Source organism: Sphaeramia orbicularis, chromosome 13, assembly GCF_902148855.1.
Source record: "Sphaeramia orbicularis chromosome 13, fSphaOr1.1, whole genome shotgun sequence".
In the NCBI taxonomy this organism is placed as follows: Eukaryota; Metazoa; Chordata; class Actinopteri; order Kurtiformes; family Apogonidae; genus Sphaeramia; species Sphaeramia orbicularis.
Window position 1 is genome coordinate 15,105,460 of NC_043969.1, and position 19,596 is coordinate 15,125,055.

Below are 19,596 nucleotides of genomic sequence, written 5' to 3' on the forward strand. Positions count from 1 at the left end.
ATAAAGCACTCCACTCCTTCGCAATAAAAGTTGAATGTTTGTAAGTGTGGTAGGCACAGTTATAGTTGTAACATATGGAATCAACTTTATGTTCAGCTTTAAAATTTATAAATATATTTTTGCGTATGGCATATATGGACGCGTATTTTTGCTAATATGAACAATTACTTCATATTGGAATTTGTAAAATTATTTGTGAAGCTTTATTTTGAAAATCCAAACCGGAAGTCCTGCATGTACTTCTGTTGGACTTCACCTGTAAATAAATCCGCTCATGTTCCTGTGTCGAAACAACAGTTGAGGAAAGACAGCTTGGTCGTTTTAACCAGCAGAAGTGTCGGCTGTATGCCCTTCGTAACCTTTCGTCGGTAACTTTATATTGCGTCATTTCGTAGTCTGCGAGGCGAAAAATTTAGCACTTTTTTAAATGAGTTCAGTTGTAAGAGGTGCTTCAGTGAACCTTAGCCTAGCCTAAAGCAGTGAGCCCCTGAACGGAGAGTTAAGACAGGGTTTACATATTTACTTTACTTCACCAGAGTTTTTGCAAATAAAGGTGCGTTTCCGCATCCGTACATGGAGGCACTTGGAGCCCTAGGGAACCTACTCGGATGCTGTGCTGTCGCAGGGCTTTGTGGGTTTGTGTTTGCAGCCTACAAATGTGGCTTACTTTACCAGTTGTTTCACAAGGTATGTGTTCTCAATATGTGTAAATACTGTATCTTTCTTTTTCATTGTTTTAATGTGTGTGTGTTTTTTTTTTTTTAATGTGTTGCACAGTATAGTTGCAGAGCCTTAAGTGTATTGTCTGTCTTCACCTTAAGAAAACCACCTGAGCTCTGTAATTTGAGCCAGGTGAAAGGTAAGCAGGACTCCCTTCATTCAAACTTTGACCAGCCTTGTGGTTTTCTATCACAAAGGCTATCATAACACCCTGGCTGTTGAGAAGGATTAGTGGGATTGCACAACACCCAGATGCACATCACCATGTCAAGCCTCAACAATGATGTGGTTATTTATGGCGGTCAAATGACCTTTATAGGAGCAAGTGACAATAATAGTTTATGTATGAGGGCTTTTTTTTTTATATAGTTTACCAAACATCAAACCCTGTCGTCTGTCTAACTGTGCCTATTGACCTGCTGCAGGCGGAGACAAAAAGCCCACGGAATGGTGGTGAAAGTGTGGCAGAGGTCCTCCGAGCACATGGAGTCAAGTATGTTTTCACCCTTGTTGGTGGACACATCTCACCAATCTTGGTGGCCTGTGAGAAAGTGGGAATCCGCATTGTGGACACAAGACATGAGGCCACAGCTGTCTTTGCTGCGGACGCTGTAGCACGGCTCTCAGGTACTGGTTTATTTCAAAACACAAACACAAAATAAATAATATAAGTCTAGTTTGAGCACATATTGTCTGTTGTAGATTTCTTGAGGTGTGTCTCAGTTTCTTTCCCAGACAAATAGAAGTGTAACTGCTTTTGTTAATAGCTCCTTTTCATATAGGTGTGGCTTGATGTTAATTTCTGATGGTTTGACAGGAGGTTTAGTTGGTCTGTTCAGTCAGTTTTGATATTTCATTTCCTCACTCTCCTGATATGCCACCAGGTACTGTTGGTGTAGCAGCAGTGACTGCTGGTCCAGGCCTAACTAACACTGTGACAGCAATGAAGAATGCTCAGATGGCCGAGTCTCCTCTGCTGCTCATTGGTGGAGCTGCTGGTACACTTCTTCAGGTGAGAGTTGATAATGGGTTCACATTTAGTAGTAAAAATGATGGGTGTACCTCTGTAGGCTGTGCCCTAGAGTAGTTTCCAGTTTGTAGAGGTGGGTTTTGCTGCTATCAGATGTAGTGTGTAATACCTTTCTTTATCTCAACCATTCTCAGCTTCAAGGTGTAACCAGTCTGTCAATGGTGTTTGTCACAGGGTAGGGGAGCACTGCAAGATATTGATCAGATGTCTCTCTTCAAGCCGCTGTGTAAGTTCTGTGCTTCTATCAGGACTATCAGGGAGATTGTGCCTACAGTCAGAAAAGCCCTGGCAATCGCTCAGTCTGGAACCCCTGGTCCTGTTTTCATCGAGTTTCCTATTGACACGTTATACCCCTTCCACCTGGTGTCCCAAGAGTTTGCTGTTAAGAATCCTCCCAAAGGTCTGGTGGGAAAAATTGTCAATTGGTATGTTATCATTATATTTTATACATACTATTACCAAAATAAAAATAAAAAACCTAACCTACTGGTATCACTTATATTATGTGATGCCTTGAAATCCACCTGCTAGTGGACATTTTTCTCTTTCCCTTAATTTAAGCCACATTCAGCCAAAAGGTCTCATTTAAGGGTGTGGTTTTCTTCTAAGGTATCTCAATAACCACCTCATGAACCTGTTTGCCGGGGCATGGGAGACTAGAGATGTGTCTCCACTTCCTGTTGACATCCCACAAGCGACAGATGACCAGGTAGGCTGTGGTGTTATTTTTCACTTCCACCTGATGTCATTATGATGCCACCGAATTGTATAAAATAATAGTGATTATTATTATTATGATGATGATGATGATTATTATCATCATCATCATCATAATTATTATTATTATTATTATTATAATAATGATGATGATGATTATCATAATAATAATAATAATAATAATAATAATAATAATAATAATAATAATTATTATTATTATTATTATTATTATTATTATTATTATTATTATTATGATAATCATCATCATTATTATTATTATTATTATTATTATTATTATTATTATTATTATTATTATTATGTATTTTTACATCTATTAATCAGGTCCAAAAATGCATAGAGCTTGTGAGTCGAGCCAAGAAACCTGTTATTCTAATGGGTAGCCAATCAACACTGCCACCAACACCAGTTGATGACATAAGGTAAAGGACAATAATGTTGACTGCTTTTTAACTTTTCCACCGTGTTTTTCTCTTCAGTCTTCTGAAAGATCAATTAACTTTAGAAGTGGTCATCTGTTAAAAATATTTTGCATTACAGGAAGGCACTGGAAGATCTGGGCATCCCTTGCTTCCTTGGAGGCATGTCCCGCGGCATGCTGGGAAAAGACAATCCCATCCACATCAGACAGAACAGGCGAGAAGCTCTGAAGGAGGCTGACTTAGTTCTCTTGGCAGGTCTGACATACAGTCTGATTCTAATATTACTGTTTCACAAATTATAGTAATAACAAAGGTGTTTAGCAACATTGTTTTGAAATCATCATAAAATTACAGGAGGTACAATGCTAATAACATACGAACGTGGATGTATTGTTTTTATTTCATTTCAAGTCATGCATACTTAACCTAAACGTTCACAGAATGGCCACTGTTCCAATTTGTAGTGTAACATGTTTGATTTAATAGTGGCATTCTTTGTGTTCTTTGTTTGCAGGCGCTGTGTGCGATTTCCGGCTGAGCTATGGCAGAGTTCTGAGCAGACGCAGTAAAATTATTGCTGTCAACAGAGATAAGACACAGCTGCTGAAAAACTCAGATATATTCTGGAAACCAACTTTGGCCATCCAAGGTATGTAGTCAACAACTTGATGACTGAACTTGTTTGAATATACAACAATTGTAAGTTCAGTCAGATGTGTCCACTATCCTTGCATCAATATCTGTTCATACAGTTCTCTGTACTAGTTACGAATGGCAACCTACATGCAGCTACCTGAACCTCTGAGCCTTTGAACGAAGTCTAACCAGGGCATCCATTAGTCCATGAGAATGCTTGTCAATATGAAGACATTCTTTCATGCTGTTCCTGAGATATCACATTTAAATATAAAGGGAACAGTTAAATGTACTGACAGACTCACAGAAATGGGAGACGCAGTGGAGATGTTTCAAGATGCTGCTTTTCAATCATTTCTTGGATGGAGGGGAAGGTGCAATATATAGATTACGTGTAATACATAATTGTGTTTATGCTGACTCCAAAACTTTGTGACTGAGTGTGTTTTGTCATTGTATGTGTCCGAATGTGAATGCAGCAGCCTGTAGCACTATTGTCCAAAACAAATTTCCCGTATGGGACAATAAAGTTTATCCTGGTTCTGATCCTGATTTAAGCATCTAATACAAGTCCATCTTTCCTGTGTTTTAGGTGACATTGGTTCATTCATAGTGCGTCTCTCCAAAGGCCTGAAAGGCCATCGGTGTCCAGTAGAATGGCCACAGAGCCTCAAAGCACAAGATGCAACCAAAGAAAAAGCAAACAGGTAAGAAAAACTAGTATTTTCCTGTCCAACACGTGCTTGTTTATAGTAAACTGATCACTGTCCCTATGATGAATTTATCTTAACTGAGCAAATACACTCTGTTTGATTATTAAGATTAACAAGGAATTGAGCTGTAACTACAAAATTGTTACTGCTGGACATTTTCTGCATCCTAGGTCTAAAGCTGATGAGAAGACTGAACACCATTTGAATCCCTTGAAAGTCCTTCATTGTGTGGATGAGCTGATGGCAGAGGACAGCATTATTGTTGCAGATGGGGGTGATTTTGTAGGAAGTGCTGCTTACATTATGAAACCAAGAGGACCCCTGCGCTGGCTAGATCCAGGTAGTGCAAATAAACAGCTGGTTATTAATTAAAACAAAACATGTTTTTTTGTTTAAATATGAGACCATAAGCCTAGCATTTTGACACTGAAGTGAAGTGATAAATAATTGTTCTGTTAAATTAAAAGGGAGGTCCAGAAGTGCATAGAAGCAGCTGCAGCCCATAATTACAGATTTATTATGTCATGCTTAATGTTATTATTTGTTAATTGATTTTTTTTAGCATTAATCAGTTTATTATGCGGCTAATTTTGCTCTCGTTCCAGTCATACTGTATATGACCATGATCCCACAGTTCTTTTGTCCCTGCAGGAGCCTTTGGGACTTTGGGAGTAGGTGGGGGATTTGCTTTGGGAGCAAAACTGTGCCGGCCTGAATCTGAGGTTTGTGAGTGCAGGCATTATCTGAATGCACTTTATCATTTCATCACTTCCTTGTGTTTGTCATTAAAAATACTTCTCGTGTTCTTGCAGGTGTGGATAGTCTATGGAGATGGTTCTTTAGGATACAGTGTTGCAGAGTTTGACACATTCACTAGATTCAAGGTAAAACTCTTTAACAAACTGTTTATACAACAGTTAACGCTTTTATTCGAAAGGTTTGATGCAGACTCCAGTACATACAGTGCTGTACATTAGAATGTGTATTTACTGTGTGAATAGATCTCTTTGGACTCTTATTCATCAGGGGCTCTTTCTCTTACCAAGAATAGACCTATTTTTGCTGTACAACATTAAATATCCAGATACATAAAATATTATGTTTTAGCAGTTGCGATGCTAACCCATAAAGACCCAAACATCCACCGCCGACCAAAAGCACCTACTGATTGAAAATGTTTAATACCTGATTATCCACTAATCCTATCAATACATGTAAATAATTGGTGTAAAGTGCAATTTGTCATCTTTTCAAGGCTCTGTAGTGAACATGGAAACACCGTCATCTTTTACAACACTGATTCACCAGTAAAACCTATGGAGTCTGAGAAATGACAGTGGATGGAGACACTTGTTTTTATGTTTAGTTATTAATATCTTTGCTGAAAAAGTCACTTTTTCCTCAGTTTTCACTGTTTTGTGATATATCTGAGTGTTTATGAACATCTGAGTTTTTATGAACATCTACATGATTAGTAAATTAAATAAAGGAAAATACCTGGTTTTCACTGAAAAAGTGCAAAATGCAGAGGTTAATATTATAATAAATGGTGATGAATCACTTCAGAAAGATACGTAATGGAGAGAAAAATTTATTTTGGAACTGCCACAAAAGTAGCACTGGTCTTATGGGTTAAATGTGTCTGCAGGAGCCAAAATTAGGGAGAAAACACCAGACCTTGAAAACAGACACTTTATCTCTGCAGGTATTTCCTCTAGGTCCAAATCAAAAGACTTAATTAAATTGTTTCATGCTGTTATGGAAAAGTGAAGCCGCTTTTCCAAGCTTACACATTGAAACATGGAGTACAGCAGTAGAATGGCACCCAGTTTGGTTCTGGTCAACAGGAATTACAGCTGTCGATCATGTATTTAACCCTCCTACCTGTCTGAAAGTGCCTGTGATTAGACAAAGTCTGCACTGTGGTATAGATTTTCTACACTGGTCTCGTATCCTCCCAGATCCCCTTAAGTCACAGTACAACATCTCGAGGATGATTCTGGATTTTTTACTCAGTGATGTTTAATTATTGACCAATACAGCTTTAAAGGCTTTGTCAGTAGAATAAATCTTGCTTCCCTTTGTAACACCAATTTAATGCCTATGTTTGCATTTGTTCCAAATTCCACATCTTACTCTTTTCTCCCAGACACCAGTTATTGCTCTGGTGGGAAATGATGCATGTTGGAGTCAGATCGCTAGAGAACAAGTTCCCATGCTTGGTAGCAACGTGGCCTGTGGTCTGGCATTTACAGGTACATTTCATTTGCATGTGATGATGATGATGTGAGGTTGCCATGAAGCTTCACACATTCTGAATCAGATTGATTTATATTTATGTATAAGGTATGAAGCGTTCTTAACCATTACATTATATTTTCTCTTTTTTTCACAGATTATCATGTAGTGGCAGATGGTTTTGGTGGTAAAGGCTTCCTTATAGGACGTCAGGATGAAGACAGGATGAGTGACATCATTAAACAGGCACAGAAGGAGGCCCGGGAAGGAAAGGCTACACTTATAAATGTTCTTATAGGGAAGACTAACTTCAGAGAGGGCTCTATCTCCGTATAGTACAAGCAGTAAATTGCTCTACCATCTCTTCAGCCTCCTGTGTAAGTTTAGGGTGGGTTTCAATGAAGACGATACCGTTGGATACTGTAAAGGGCCCTGCCCTCACCACGTCTTCTGCTTATCTTTTGTGCCCTTTAAGCCATATTTGACTTTGATAAGAGGAAATGAATTTGGAAAGTGTTAATTTACTGCAGGAGGTCATTATCAGTCAGCTGAGAGCGCTTGCTTCTCTTGTCATACATGTAATGAATCTGCAAACGCTTGAAGCAAGTAATCAGTTATTGTGAATGGACTACTAAAAGGATGAAGTTATTATTATTATTATTATTATTATTATTATTATTAAAAAGAAGAAGGGAAACATGGAAAAGTAAGGAATGTTTTTATTATAAAGATATTCCTATCTGTAAGAGCTAAGTTTCATATATTTTACCTTAAACAGCCTGTTGTAATTTCAAACCGTCATCCACATAAACCAGTCACTAAATTTGTTTCTGCTCAAGAGCGACCTTTGGCTTGCTAACTGTGACCACTATGCCTTTTTCTCCTTAACAAAGCCAAAAAATACAATAAATGTTGCAGTCTTATTGCTGTAATATTTGCTGTTTCATGAATTGGGTTAAAAATGATGCACAAAACAATCTTCCTGAATGTTAATAATTACAAAATGTATGCCTTTTTAATGTCTGTGTCTTCAAATTTATTAATATATAAAACTACGTGTCGACTTTTGTTCTTTCGAGATACTAAACACTAAGGTGAACGAAGTGATGTTGGTCGTCAATGAAAGCGACTTGACAAATGATGTATTGCACTGTAATTAGAATTATTCACTAACTTGATGAACACAAACATGGATCAGACTTAAGGGAATCTGATCGTCAATTCTCAAACTGTAAAAACAAAAATGATGAGTGGAGTTTTAAATGATCAAAGTGACATCTTTGGGAAGCTCATTTTGTATTTCCTTGATTTTACAGATTCCAGACTATTTTTAATAACTGTGTTAATGACATTAAAATGCTGTAACTACAACTTTAATTATATTCAGCCCTGTACGCAGAAGCAGCAGCACATAGATCAGTATGTATATTGAAGATTGGATCTCATTTTAGTTGCACCTGTTGTGGTACATTTCATTGTTGCAGTGTGTGACTTCATGACTTTATCTACTGTGCCGCCTTTCTCCTGTTTTTAGCAACACTGCAAAGCATACTTATGAATGCAACCCTACACCTGTACTTACAGAAGAAGCGTCCTGCAAAACAGTCTGATGAAACAGCAGAAATAAATAATTCAATCAACTCTGAGTTTAAATGAGTATATATGTGCATGTTTGTGTTGGAGTCAGCTTCTACACTGAAGCAGCTCAGCAAGTCAAGAAGACCCCCTGTTGTGTGAAGGACGCTCATGGTGGTCTCTGACTGCATTGTGGCCCCAATAACATAATGACAGCTCATTTTTGGGCGACGGGGTGTCACTTGAGACGTCTCCCAGCATGACTCCTCTCCAGGGACTTCACATAAGGCTCGTCTATAGGGACACCAGGAGCTCTGAGCTGTGCTTCAGCAGAGCAACAAATCCTTAAGGGCCTGTCACACACACACTGTGGTTTCACAGTCTGAATAGAAATATCCATAAATACACTAGAAGAATATATAATGAGATTATAACATATAATAAGGATTTCCTTTGTAAATAAGCCATGATTTTGCAAGTCTGTTAATTGTGAAGTATAACCAGTCATGTGTTTAATTAATTCCATGTTTAATTGAAACATCCATTTCTGGTGAGTTTCCTATAAATAAAAATTCTCTCTATATAACTTTTTATTCCTCAAGGGGCAACTAATTTTAACAGTTTTCAATTTGGTTCTGACATCAGCCATTTCAGATGTACATCATGCAATGAAAGTAGCTTATGAAACACAGGTAATAAGTCAATAGACACATTAGGTATTCAAAACTGACTACCACACTGACTCATTTAGCAGCCCTGATGGCAGAGTGAGCAACTGAATTTCAGTTTGTTTTCTTCTGAGGCACATAACATTACCCTGACGACATTATCGTGAATCTGTCTTTAAGGATGTAGTCTGCTTGGCTTAAATAAAAATGTAAGATGGTGGACATTATACAGAATGTGCATTAACTACTGCTATTTACAAACGGGTGAAAGAGTGTGTGGAGAGGTCAGTAACTGTTCTGTCCCATAAACGAGTGTCAAAAGCAAAAATTAAAAGGAGGACATGGAGCCGTCCTCACCTTTCTCCACACTTTGCACTTTGGTCTACATATAGAGCAGAGCTGTGTCTCAGAACATTTAGTTATTCTTCCCCTTTCTTTCTTTCTTTCTTTCTTTCTTTCTTTCTGTCTTTCTTTCTTTAACAATAAATATCTGAAGATGTCTGACAAACTTAGATGCTGAATATTGGACTTTAATAAGAATATGCCAAAATGTATCCATTGTCTTTATTTTATTTTATTTTAATGCATTAAATCATAGATGGGGAACAGGAATCAGGTATTTAAGCTCCATGACACTGTGTAAATGTCTTTTCCAGTTATTGCTCCAGTTTTAGATGATGCAGTTTCCTTCCTTTGGACTTTTTATAGATTTTCTCTTTCACCACAGAGTATTTCATTTTTTGGGGTCAAATTTAGATGTTTCCTCTATGAAGAAATGCTTGGCTAGACACTTATTATCATCCATCATGTCTCTCAGGTCATTTGTGGTTTGTTTCAGCTCCACCCTTTCATTGTAGATCGTTTCTATGAGAAGATAAATAACCCCATCACAACTGATAAAAGTGCTCTTTCAATGAAAAATATTAGGGTTTCCAACTTTTGCCTTGACAAACCATTTTTAAACTGAAATACTACACACTACAACATGAAATTGATTAGATATGAAAAATACTGTGTTCAGTCAGGTAATGTGCCTGGAAACCTTGGCCTAGTTGCATCAAAGTGTGGTTTTTATTTTGAACAGAAGATGGCAGTCTGGTAGTAGTGTATGTTTACTGAAGTGTGCTGACGTGTTCAGTGGGCTATGATACTGAAGAAACTCTGGGTGAGTGTCCATAAATAACAACATCAAAGAGCTTTTTGTGTAATTCCAAACAACAATATTGTTTTTTTTTTTCTGCAATTAAGTTATAAACTGTGCATAAAGCCTCGTGGCCTCTCAGTAAGTTCTGATAACAGTTAAGTTTAATTTATTTATCGTATATATTTGTAATAATAGATACTCGTCGAGCAGATTTATGTGTTGTTTTCAGATGTTTTTGGCAAAGTTTTGATCATGCTAAACTTGAAGGACACATTACAAATAAAAAAAAAAGCGATGTATTACGATCTGGAAATTGAATAATAAACGCAACAAAATACAATACAATAAAATAAAGAAGATAAAATGAAATAAATAGTTTGTTTTATTGGCTGCCCCTGCGCTTGTGTGACGTCACACAATCGGAAAGACTAGCTTTGCTGCTTTCATGACTCTTGGGAAATTTGGAATCTCTAACCCTATCGTGTAACACTGAGGTCACAGTTTTTTTTTATGGTAAAGTATTATGATCTGGAGAGCTATTTATAATATTTTGGTGATTTATAAAACATAATAAACAACATATTAATCATCAGAATTTCAAAATATTCAATTTATCTAACTAATTAAAATATATACTTTTTTTTTTATTAAGCGCTACTTTAGTGTGCTTGAGAACTTTTTATTTATGGAGAATCAAGAGTTTTTATTGGCGTGATTTTATAGACTAATAAGACTCTATATGAGGCTAATCTCGCAAATTAAATGAATTGTGACTGCAGTTTTTAAAAGCTCACATTATTCGTACGGTACCTGAAGGCGTCATGAGACCGGGTACACATCACTGCAGGCGGCGACTTCAACAGCACCGCTAAAGTTACACGGAGAGGTAATGTTTAGGACAGTCACCGAGGAAGTGGTGCAGGTTTTACTATTTACCAGCAGTCAACTATCAGCATTGTCAACTAAGAACTGTCAGGAGGGATATATGCGGCTTTATTTACTGTACCGTCATTATGACAAGTAAAAAACAGACCTGTCCGTACTGTTAACAACCTTGGACTTAGCTAACTTGGCTCCTAGCAAAAACAAAGTATCATCTTTCCGCTATTTACGTATTTTAAATCTGTTTACTTGTTATTTATTAGTGATAAAGTGTTGTTTATGTTAGGTTAAGGTTGATTTATCTTTAGGTTAGAGTCAAACAGCTTAAAACGGCTGCAGTTTTAGTCATTTTCACGTTATTACCGAATATATTATAAAATTGAGAGCAGAAAAAGATTGGACGGACTCTTATCAAGGTAAGTTATGGCACTTTACTACTTTTAATAGGTTTTTTTTTTTCTTATCTATGAGAAAAGTAATGGTAGAATTTAATGCGGATTGGGTCAGTTCTATTCACTAATTATCCAAGTCTTGACAACAATAATTAGGTAAAGTAATAAAACGTGAAATGACTATTAATTAAATAAATCATTCTCAACATCACTTTTATAACCTGAGGAAGTCTGATTTAGACAGATTCACCCGGAACTTCAACATTTATGACACAATACCAGATGTAAACAGGTAACATAAGTTCACTAAGAAATAAGACTTAAGTATAGAAGTAATCATTGCAGTCTGATAGGATTGTTAAGATTTCACTTCATCACTTCTGTTCTGGTGACTAGCATCAGGATGTCATGAGAGGTAGAATTCTTACCAAATAGAAATGTGTTTCCTGGTGGGATAATGAGTCATACAAAAAATACTATCCACGTGATTGACCTTTCATTGTTTACTAATGTTGTTGTATTTGATCTGGCCTCCCAAAATTGCATGTGGTTGATCATCTCTCTTTTTAAACAGGAGCTGAATGGCCTCTGTTGTGGTAGTGAAAACTGAGAAGCGACCTGCAGCTGATTCTCAGGATGCAGACTCAAATGCAAAAAAGCCCAGGTAAGTTCAGGAGCTGTCTCTCACTCTACTCCTTGACTTATTCATCAGTTTTGTCAACAGAGCTGATTGAAATCTTTGTTTTCTTGAGTTGTTAATTGTTGCCAGTCTTAGATAAAGGTAGGTTTCAGTTTTCACTGCATGCTAGCATGCTTGAAAATGGTTTGTTTAACCTTCATGCTGTCGGAAGGATGTGGGAAGCACCATGCTTGGAACCATCATCACTCAATCTCTGCCTACCCCAAAGGAAACTGCTGCCCAGCTTGAAGACTAAGCGAGCTCCTGAACTCGTCCTAGTGATTGGGACAGGGGTCAGCTCTGCAGTGGCCCCTCAGGTCCCCGCGCTCCGCTCCTGGAAAGGCCTCATCCAGGCTTTGCTTGATGCAGCCAATGACTTTGACCTGCTGGAGGAGGAGGAGAGTCGACGTTTCCAGAAGCACATGCAGGAAGATAAGAATTTGGTGCATGTGGCCCATGACCTCATTCAGAAACTTTCCCCGGTAAGACTGCCTGAGCCTTTTTCCTCGTCTTTCCTTTCAGTACCACTCTGTCGCACATGTACAAACACATGGCAAACAGACTGCCAGCTCACTGTCCTCTGTTAAGCCAGGGACGTTTTGTTTCAATCAACTTTCCTGGATTGAGATAAGACATCTTAACCTTATCTCATGTAAAAATGTGTAGCTAGTGACACAAGGCTGATTTGTGGAGGTTTTTCTCGGAAATTAATCTTTTTGAGACAGACACAGGTTTTTGTCTATTGATCTAGGATGAGTCATGCAGGCAATGAGCAGGCTGCATTTGCTTCTTAATTTTTGTTATGAAGACCACTGCTGTTTTCTAGTCGTATAGCACCCAGATGGAGGCAAGCAAGCCGAAAACCAAAGTTTATTCTTTTCTCCTCTTTTGGCCTCTAAAAAGTAATTTGACACACTGTATGCAGAATAAAAAAAACTACACAAAAATACTTTTCTTTGTAGAAAAGTAGCTTTTGAGCTGTCTCCTTAGTTTTTAAAGTTTGAGCTTTGATGAGAACTGATGAGAAAAACAGATAAGTAGTCGGCATAAGCAAACTAAAACCTCCCTTGGTATTGTAAATAACCTTCTACAACAGTGTTTAATGAAACATTAACACTGTATAAAATGATGTATTATCTTCCTTTTTTGGTGTAAATAACAGCTTCTGTAATAGAATTAAAATGAAGAAGTTGTGGGTTTGCTAAGCAAAAATACAAACACATAATAGCAGAGACAGTCTGAGACGCAACCAGCATCATCCACCTTATTGTGTGATCACTGAGTGACTCACTACAGGAAATAAGACTGCAAGATTAATCATACTAAATTATGTTTTCATTTCATACCTCTGTACTATCTTTTTCTCTTGAATAAGATATACACAGGTCTGTACCAAAATAGACGTCATTTACAAGGGGAGCGTCATTCTCTTAAACTGTAATTTGTGAAATGAAATGTCATGTAGATTTTGATGTAGGTCTGTTGTCTTCGCGAGGACTGGTCTGGTCTGGAGCAGGTCTGGCAGATGGGAGCCTTAATACCGTTTGCCTCCTGTGTTAGTCATGTCTCATCGCACCTTTGACATTGATAAAACACGCTTTGTTTCAGCCGTCAGTGTGTTGTCACAAAGGGAACAAACAGCGCTTTTATGGCTTTATCCATTCCGTTTATTTCAATCCACAGTTGTGCAGTCTTCAGCCTACTGCCGTTGGCTACAGACACAGCAGGCGTTAGCATGCTGGAAAAAAAAACAAATATAGAATAATGTGAACCAGCAGCCTCCCAGCCCCATTTTTCCACTGAGACAAGAGTTATAGGAACATGCCTGTTAAACACTGGGACTGACGTATTCATTCTTAAGTTATGATTGGACCACATCAGAGAACCTCATCAGAAATGTGAACTTAAAAAGTCATATTTAAGTCAGATTTAAGTCATAATATTTATCTAAACCTCCAGTTCAGTTTGTATTGATCACTGAACAGAAAGTGTGTTAGTGGCACAAACATGTTCTGGCAGAAAAGTGCTGTAAGAAAACTGAAGCACATGACAATCTTCAGACCAGTTAATTCCACTTGAAGTACTGAGTGAGAGTTTAACCCACTTTTCCAGGACTTGTGTATCAGATGGATTATGGTGGTCTGTAGGCATACGACATCAGGTAATGAGGGTATAATCTGACGTTGGCGCTTAAGGAGAAAGCTTTTTGTGTAAATGGGAAAAACAAGGCTAATAACATCTCCAATGACTAGTTTATCTGCTCAAATAAGGCAAAAAAAATGTATCTGGCCTTTTTGGATGTTAATGAAGACTGACTATAAGATTTGTTGTATTATGTGTGTGCATGGATTATGAAATCTTCCAAAACTCTTTCCTTTTCATCATTGTTATATTGGTAATTCCCAGTTGTCAGTCAGTACCAGTTTGTAATCACATCTAGTGATATCATAAATAGTGATATCATAATCTGTGACTAAAAAAGACTCATTCAGTTCACATGTATAATTTCAGAGTGAATATTTAGAAAACTGAGTGGTGTCCTTGCACTCCGTTTGGTTATTACATAAGTTTTGAGACAGCCCATAGACACAGTAATCAGGGCTGGTCCTGTAGACACTAGATGTGGATAATGAGCTTCTTCCTGTGGAAAGGACTCCTGCTGTTTAGCCCATTAGAGCTGTAATCTCTGGAAGTCAGCGGAGCATTTCCCTGTGCTTGGATCACCTTGGTCACTACAGCACTGTCCTAACCGTTGCTATTTTTAGCCACCAGATTCTTCCTACTAATTTTTTCCTCTTTATTTTACAACAGGCCCTGCCAGGTAAGAGGAGATTTATACTGCATAGTCACAGCCATAATGTCATGACACAGGTTGATGGTACTGTAAGGGGGAATCCATGATCAGGGAGGGCAGTGGAGTCTTTATGGATGCAGTGTGTTCTCACTGTTCCCCAAAGGTTCTTTAATCTTCCCTTGTCACTCAGTTAATCCTATTTTTCTATTATTGTGACAAACAAACCTTTAGTTCCAGTATACTGTGAGTGTAGTTTTTAATTCTCCATAGTATCAATTATGATGTACACAACAATATTCATCTCTTAACTCAAACTCAGATGAAAACAACTGTGCACGTTTATTTTTACAACACTGAATGTACTCTTTGCCAGGTCACATGGCGTGATAAGTAAAACCACGAACTCAGGAGTGCAATCCCATTAAAAGGCAGTGCATTGTGCATTTGTGCATGTGCTCAACATCACAGTTGGGGCAAAATCAACAACAAATCTTCCAGTGCAGCTGTAGAGCAAGTCTGCACATTCTTGTATACTTCATAAGTGACACAACATGTTTCAGTTTCCTATAATCATGTCTTTATTTAACTTCCTCCTGGTATGCTGGTGTTTTACAACTTGCCTCTACTTCCTCTCCAACAATTGCCAGACTACACACAAGGCTTTTTACAGGTGCCAAGGATTAAAATCACAGTATTAAATGCTTTCTGTCTGCAGTTTATCCACACGCGTGACTGTATAAGTAAAGTGTTCCAGCTATAAAGGTCTTTCTGGAGTAAATATCACAGTCTAATCCATGTACAAGTGTTTGGATGTGAGTCTATTTAGGATTTGAAGCCTTTAAACTTGGTTAGTGCAGAAAATACTAAATAAAATTTTAACCCCCTTGCACATTTATTATTTATTTTCACAGAGAACAGGCAATGTGCGATCCACGTTCTTTAAGGATTGCCTGTATGAGGTGTTTGATGATTTAGAGTGCAAGATGGAGCACGCAGGGAAACATCTACTGCGATCAGTGCTGCAGTTAATGGAGAGTGGCGCACTGGTTCTCACTACTAACTTTGACAACCTGCTGGAGATCTACGCTGCTCACCAGGGCACCAAACTGGAGTCTTTGGACCTGACAGATGAGAAAAAGGTAAACTGTGCTTGTGATTATGGTATGGGATTTATTGATTTTTGCAGCCACAATAGACTGTGTAGACAGTGCAAAGGTCACAGCAGCCTACATTATAGCGAGCACTTTATTCCAGTCAAACAAGGCTATGACTGTGGGGGTTTTCAAATCCTGACACATTTTCAATGCAAGTTGTCACAGATGTCCTGATCTCAATTCACTGACACACTCACACATGTCCTTCAGCCCTAAGGATGGGGGGAAAACCATATACAGGGTTTCCCACGGGGTCTTAAAAAGGTTTGAATTTACAAATCTACATTTAGTACCTTAAGTACATTTAATACCTACCTAAAGTTTTTAAAAGGTATTAAAATTGATATGGCAGATCTGACGTTATGTTGCCATGAACTTGTTTGCCGTATTGTGTTAAAATGTGTCTGGGAAATGTCCAAGTTGCAAAGAAAGTAACGTTAGTCAACTCAGTTCCACCCGTTCCAACCTGATAATTTATATTGAAATTAGGAACCGATTATCGCTAACTTTGCAGCCCCCAGTGAGAAATGACTCGGAACGATGGGAATCAAGGCGTTGGAGGAAATAAAGATATTTTCCTAAATTCTAGGAGTCACAGATTTTTGCCAGTATGGCCATGAAATGGGCATTAAATTCTGCTCTTAGTAGTCTTAAAAGGGTCATAAAAAGTCTTAAATTTAACTTGTAGAAACCTATAGGAACCCTGCATATACGAAAATGGGATTTATTTACATTGTAGCATTACCCTTAGATGAAGCTTATCCAGATTTGTGAAAAAAAAGCTTTGCCCTGAAAGAGCCTTTTGTCTGTAGCAGTTGGATAAAGGTTAAAGTTCTATCCATTAGTCAACTGTTGTCAAATTTTATAGACTGAACAATATTTGCTGTTTGCTCAAGACTGGGCTGAAGAGGAAGCATATGTTTCCCCCTTAAACAATGCTTTGTTTCACTCCTGACCAGTTTCTTCACAAAATTGCAATTTTCCAGTTATGCTCTCTACATCCCAGTTAACCTAAAGTTTATTTGTTAAATACACCACAAATTCTCAAGACTTATCCAGTTTTCTGAGAGACCAGTTGCTTTGCCTCTCAGTTCTGGTATTTATGCCCCGTCTCCATCAGGGCTAATATCCTCTCACTGGTGTTTTAAGTGATTTCACTTACTGCCCAGCCAGAACAGGATTGAGTGCAATGGACTGTTAACTTAGTGCTTGTGTGTATGTGTGTGTCTAGGTGTTGGAGTGGGCTCAGGAGAAACGGAGATTGAGTGTTTTACATATCCACGGCGTTTACACCAACCCTAGTGGAATCGTACTGCACCCTGCTGGTTACCAGAATGTACTAAGGAACACTGAAGTTATGGTGAGAATTTAAATGATCCTAATTTGTGAAACTAGGCTTTAGTGCATATATATATATATATATATATATATATATATATATATATATATATATATATATATATATATATATATATATATATATATATATATATCGTTACTCTGATAAATAATAATACCTCAAATGTATTATATGAAGGCACTAAATTGGATTATTAGAGAAGTCTATGTATGTGTTGCTTCTGTGTCCCTGCTCTTTTGTTCTGTTATAAAGTTAAATAATTTATGTTTCTGCTGGTTTCAACAGCGTGAGATCCAGAAACTGTATGAGACCAAATCATTTGTATTCCTCGGCTGCGGGCGTACAGTTGACGACACTACGTTCCAGGCGCTGTTTTTGGAGGCGGTCAAACACAAGTCTGACCTGGAACACTTCATGCTTGTACGCCGTGAGGATGTGGGGGAGTTCAAGAAGCTGCGTGACAACATGCTGGACAAAGGAATCAAGGTCATCTCCTATGGAGACGAATACGCTGATCTCCCTGAGTACTTTGAGAGGCTCGCCAATGAGATCTGCAACAGAGATGTTTCTACTAACGGCTGGGGTAAGGAAATCGGACAAATGTACTTAAAATTAGTGTCCGTTTTAGTTTTTCTTCTCATCATCATAACCAAGCTTCTGTTCAGTTTGCATATTTGTAGTATGTTTTCACTGGAGGGTGACCCTAGGATACCATTGGTTGGTTGCTTCACCTGTTATTTAATTTAACAGTAGAATCTGAAGTATCTGAACACCTGCAACATAAAGGCTCAGGATCACTGTAGATCATCCTCCAGTTATTCAGTGTGTGGAACTTTGAGCTCCAGCTTGGTTGATGTGAACTGTTTATAGTGTAACGTCAATTACAGTGTACAACTGGAGTCCCAACATTTATCTGTAGGAAATAGGAAATGTTCTAGGTTCTTTTTACGTTATAGTTGTATTAGGAGCTTAGGATAGCAGGACTTCATTCTGGTTCCAATGTTGTAAAACGCATGAGGGTGGAGTTACAGTATTTAAGCCTGCCATGATGAAACACTGACAATTAAAGTAATCCTGATGTAAAGATCTAAGACTATTCCTGTCAGGTCATCTGGAAGGCTTTACTTTTTTTGTCATTTAAGTGATCCAGTTACCTTCCTGTAGTACTCCATGTTCTCTAAATTTCTTGAATTAATTTTTTTTTTTCCATCTACAGGGTCCCCGTCACAAAACGGGGAGGAGCAGCAGAATGGCTTTAACACACAAAAAAGCCTGCTGCAAGGTTAGGACTGAATGCTTCTGTTTGACATCAGGCTGTGGCTGCTTGGAGGAGACATTTGCAGAATAACACACTGTGTCCTGTCCTAGGTTGTATTCTTACTGCATGCTGGTAGTGATTCACAGTATCCAAATACCTGCTGCTATTCCCTTATGCACAGATACAACTGGCTTTGCAGTATTGCATGCTTGACAGTGAGTGGCATCGTTTGATTGCGCTTTGTTACTCAAGTATTCACTCGAGTCCTTCCTTCTCTTTTTGCCACAGACTATCACTCTTGACAGGCACACAGTTGGAAACACTGTCAGTCATTTTCTCCCCACAGCTCCATTGAGATCAGTCTCCACTACTGGGGAGTTGTATTTGGGGCCGATTTCATTCACTGGATTTGGGAATCCAGTAATATTATGGGCCTCTGGAGACCTGAATGCTGTTGCCAGAATTTTACAGATGTCCTTATTATCCCTTATTAGGTCTTGTTTAAAAGGGAAAGTAACGATCATCGTCACTACAGGCCTCTGCTTTACTGTTATTAGCAGTGTCCGAAAATAAGCCTCAGACACAGCTGTTACACACTGAGGTATGCACAGATTTCTCCTGATGTTTGGAAACCAGAATAAAATAAGTTGTTAGTAAAGATAGAATAGTGTGTTCTCACTTGAACTTATCATCCATGACTTAATCCACCGACCGCTGTTGACTGTGTTTATGATTCATTACTCGGACTTGAATGTTAACAAGCAGAAGCACCTGCATACTTGTCTTCTATTATTCCCCTTTGAAAGATGCATTATGTTTAAGTTATTATACACATTACATGGTTTTAACTGAAAATAGTCTTATTGTTATACAGTATGTGAAGTTTGTGTTTGTCATGCTGAACCCTGAAACCAGGAAATTGTTATTTGCACACTACGGGGTGAGTAATGGGGGATGGATGATTTGTCTACAAAACACACAATAATTTTCATTTTATCTTCAAATGTTAAGTTAAAAATGTCTTTCTTGTCAGTAGCCACTCCTGTGCTAAAAAAATTATTTCTTTTTGTATTTTTAATACTTACATGGTATTTAAGTACTATTTTCAAAATAAAACTACTGTTTTCCTATTTGTCCTGTTGTTTGTATGCCTTCTGTTCCTGTGCGACATCAACAGAAAAAGTTTCACTGTACAG

General features: G+C 38.0%; 2 protein-coding genes across 3 annotated transcripts; both read left to right on the forward strand.

Moving 5' to 3' along the window:
• The first annotated feature begins 259 nt into the window (after positions 1–259).
• On the forward strand, positions 260–8,138 carry ilvbl (ilvB (bacterial acetolactate synthase)-like). Its single transcript, XM_030152846.1, has 14 exons — positions 260–687; positions 1,146–1,347; positions 1,605–1,732; positions 1,925–2,175; positions 2,360–2,459; positions 2,810–2,907; positions 3,026–3,162; positions 3,422–3,556; positions 4,136–4,250; positions 4,427–4,596; positions 4,908–4,978; positions 5,069–5,140; positions 6,406–6,511; positions 6,652–8,138. The coding sequence occupies exons 1-14, from the start codon at positions 574–576 to the stop codon at positions 6,828–6,830; spliced, it is 1,878 nt and encodes a 625-aa protein (XP_030008706.1). The 5' UTR covers positions 260–573; the 3' UTR covers positions 6,831–8,138.
• Positions 8,139–10,720: 2,582 nt separating this feature from the next.
• On the forward strand, positions 10,721–19,530 carry fam118b (family with sequence similarity 118 member B). 2 transcript variants are annotated; one of them, XM_030152847.1, is made up of 7 exons: positions 10,721–11,179; positions 11,730–11,819; positions 12,007–12,316; positions 15,540–15,767; positions 17,014–17,142; positions 17,428–17,725; positions 18,359–19,530. In XM_030152847.1, the coding sequence occupies exons 2-7, from the start codon at positions 11,737–11,739 to the stop codon at positions 18,427–18,429; spliced, it is 1,119 nt and encodes a 372-aa protein (XP_030008707.1). In that variant the 5' UTR covers positions 10,721–11,179; positions 11,730–11,736; the 3' UTR covers positions 18,430–19,530. The 2 variants fall into 2 exon arrangements, with proteins under 2 accessions (XP_030008707.1, XP_030008708.1); XM_030152848.1 differs by having other exon boundaries at positions 10,723–11,179; positions 12,064–12,316.
• The last annotated feature ends 66 nt before the right edge of the window (positions 19,531–19,596 follow it).

What these genes read in the sequence shown, in the direction of transcription:
- ilvbl (XM_030152846.1), top strand. Translation starts at nt 574, where the DNA reads ATGGAGGCACTTGGAGCCCTAGGGAACCTACTCGGATGCTGTGCTGTC. An exon ending in CTGCTGGTACACTTCTTCAG is followed by an intron (nt 1,733 to 1,924) that starts GTGAGAGTTGAT and finishes TGTTTGTCACAG; the next exon opens with GGTAGGGGAGCACTGCAAGA. An exon ending in ACACATTCACTAGATTCAAG is followed by an intron (nt 5,141 to 6,405) that starts GTAAAACTCTTT and finishes CTTTTCTCCCAG; the next exon opens with ACACCAGTTATTGCTCTGGT.
- fam118b (XM_030152847.1), top strand. Translation starts at nt 11,737, where the DNA reads ATGGCCTCTGTTGTGGTAGTGAAAACTGAGAAGCGACCTGCAGCTGAT. An exon ending in TCAAATGCAAAAAAGCCCAG is followed by an intron (nt 11,820 to 12,006) that starts GTAAGTTCAGGA and finishes TGCTGTCGGAAG; the next exon opens with GATGTGGGAAGCACCATGCT. An exon ending in TGTTTCTACTAACGGCTGGG is followed by an intron (nt 17,726 to 18,358) that starts GTAAGGAAATCG and finishes TTCCATCTACAG; the next exon opens with GGTCCCCGTCACAAAACGGG.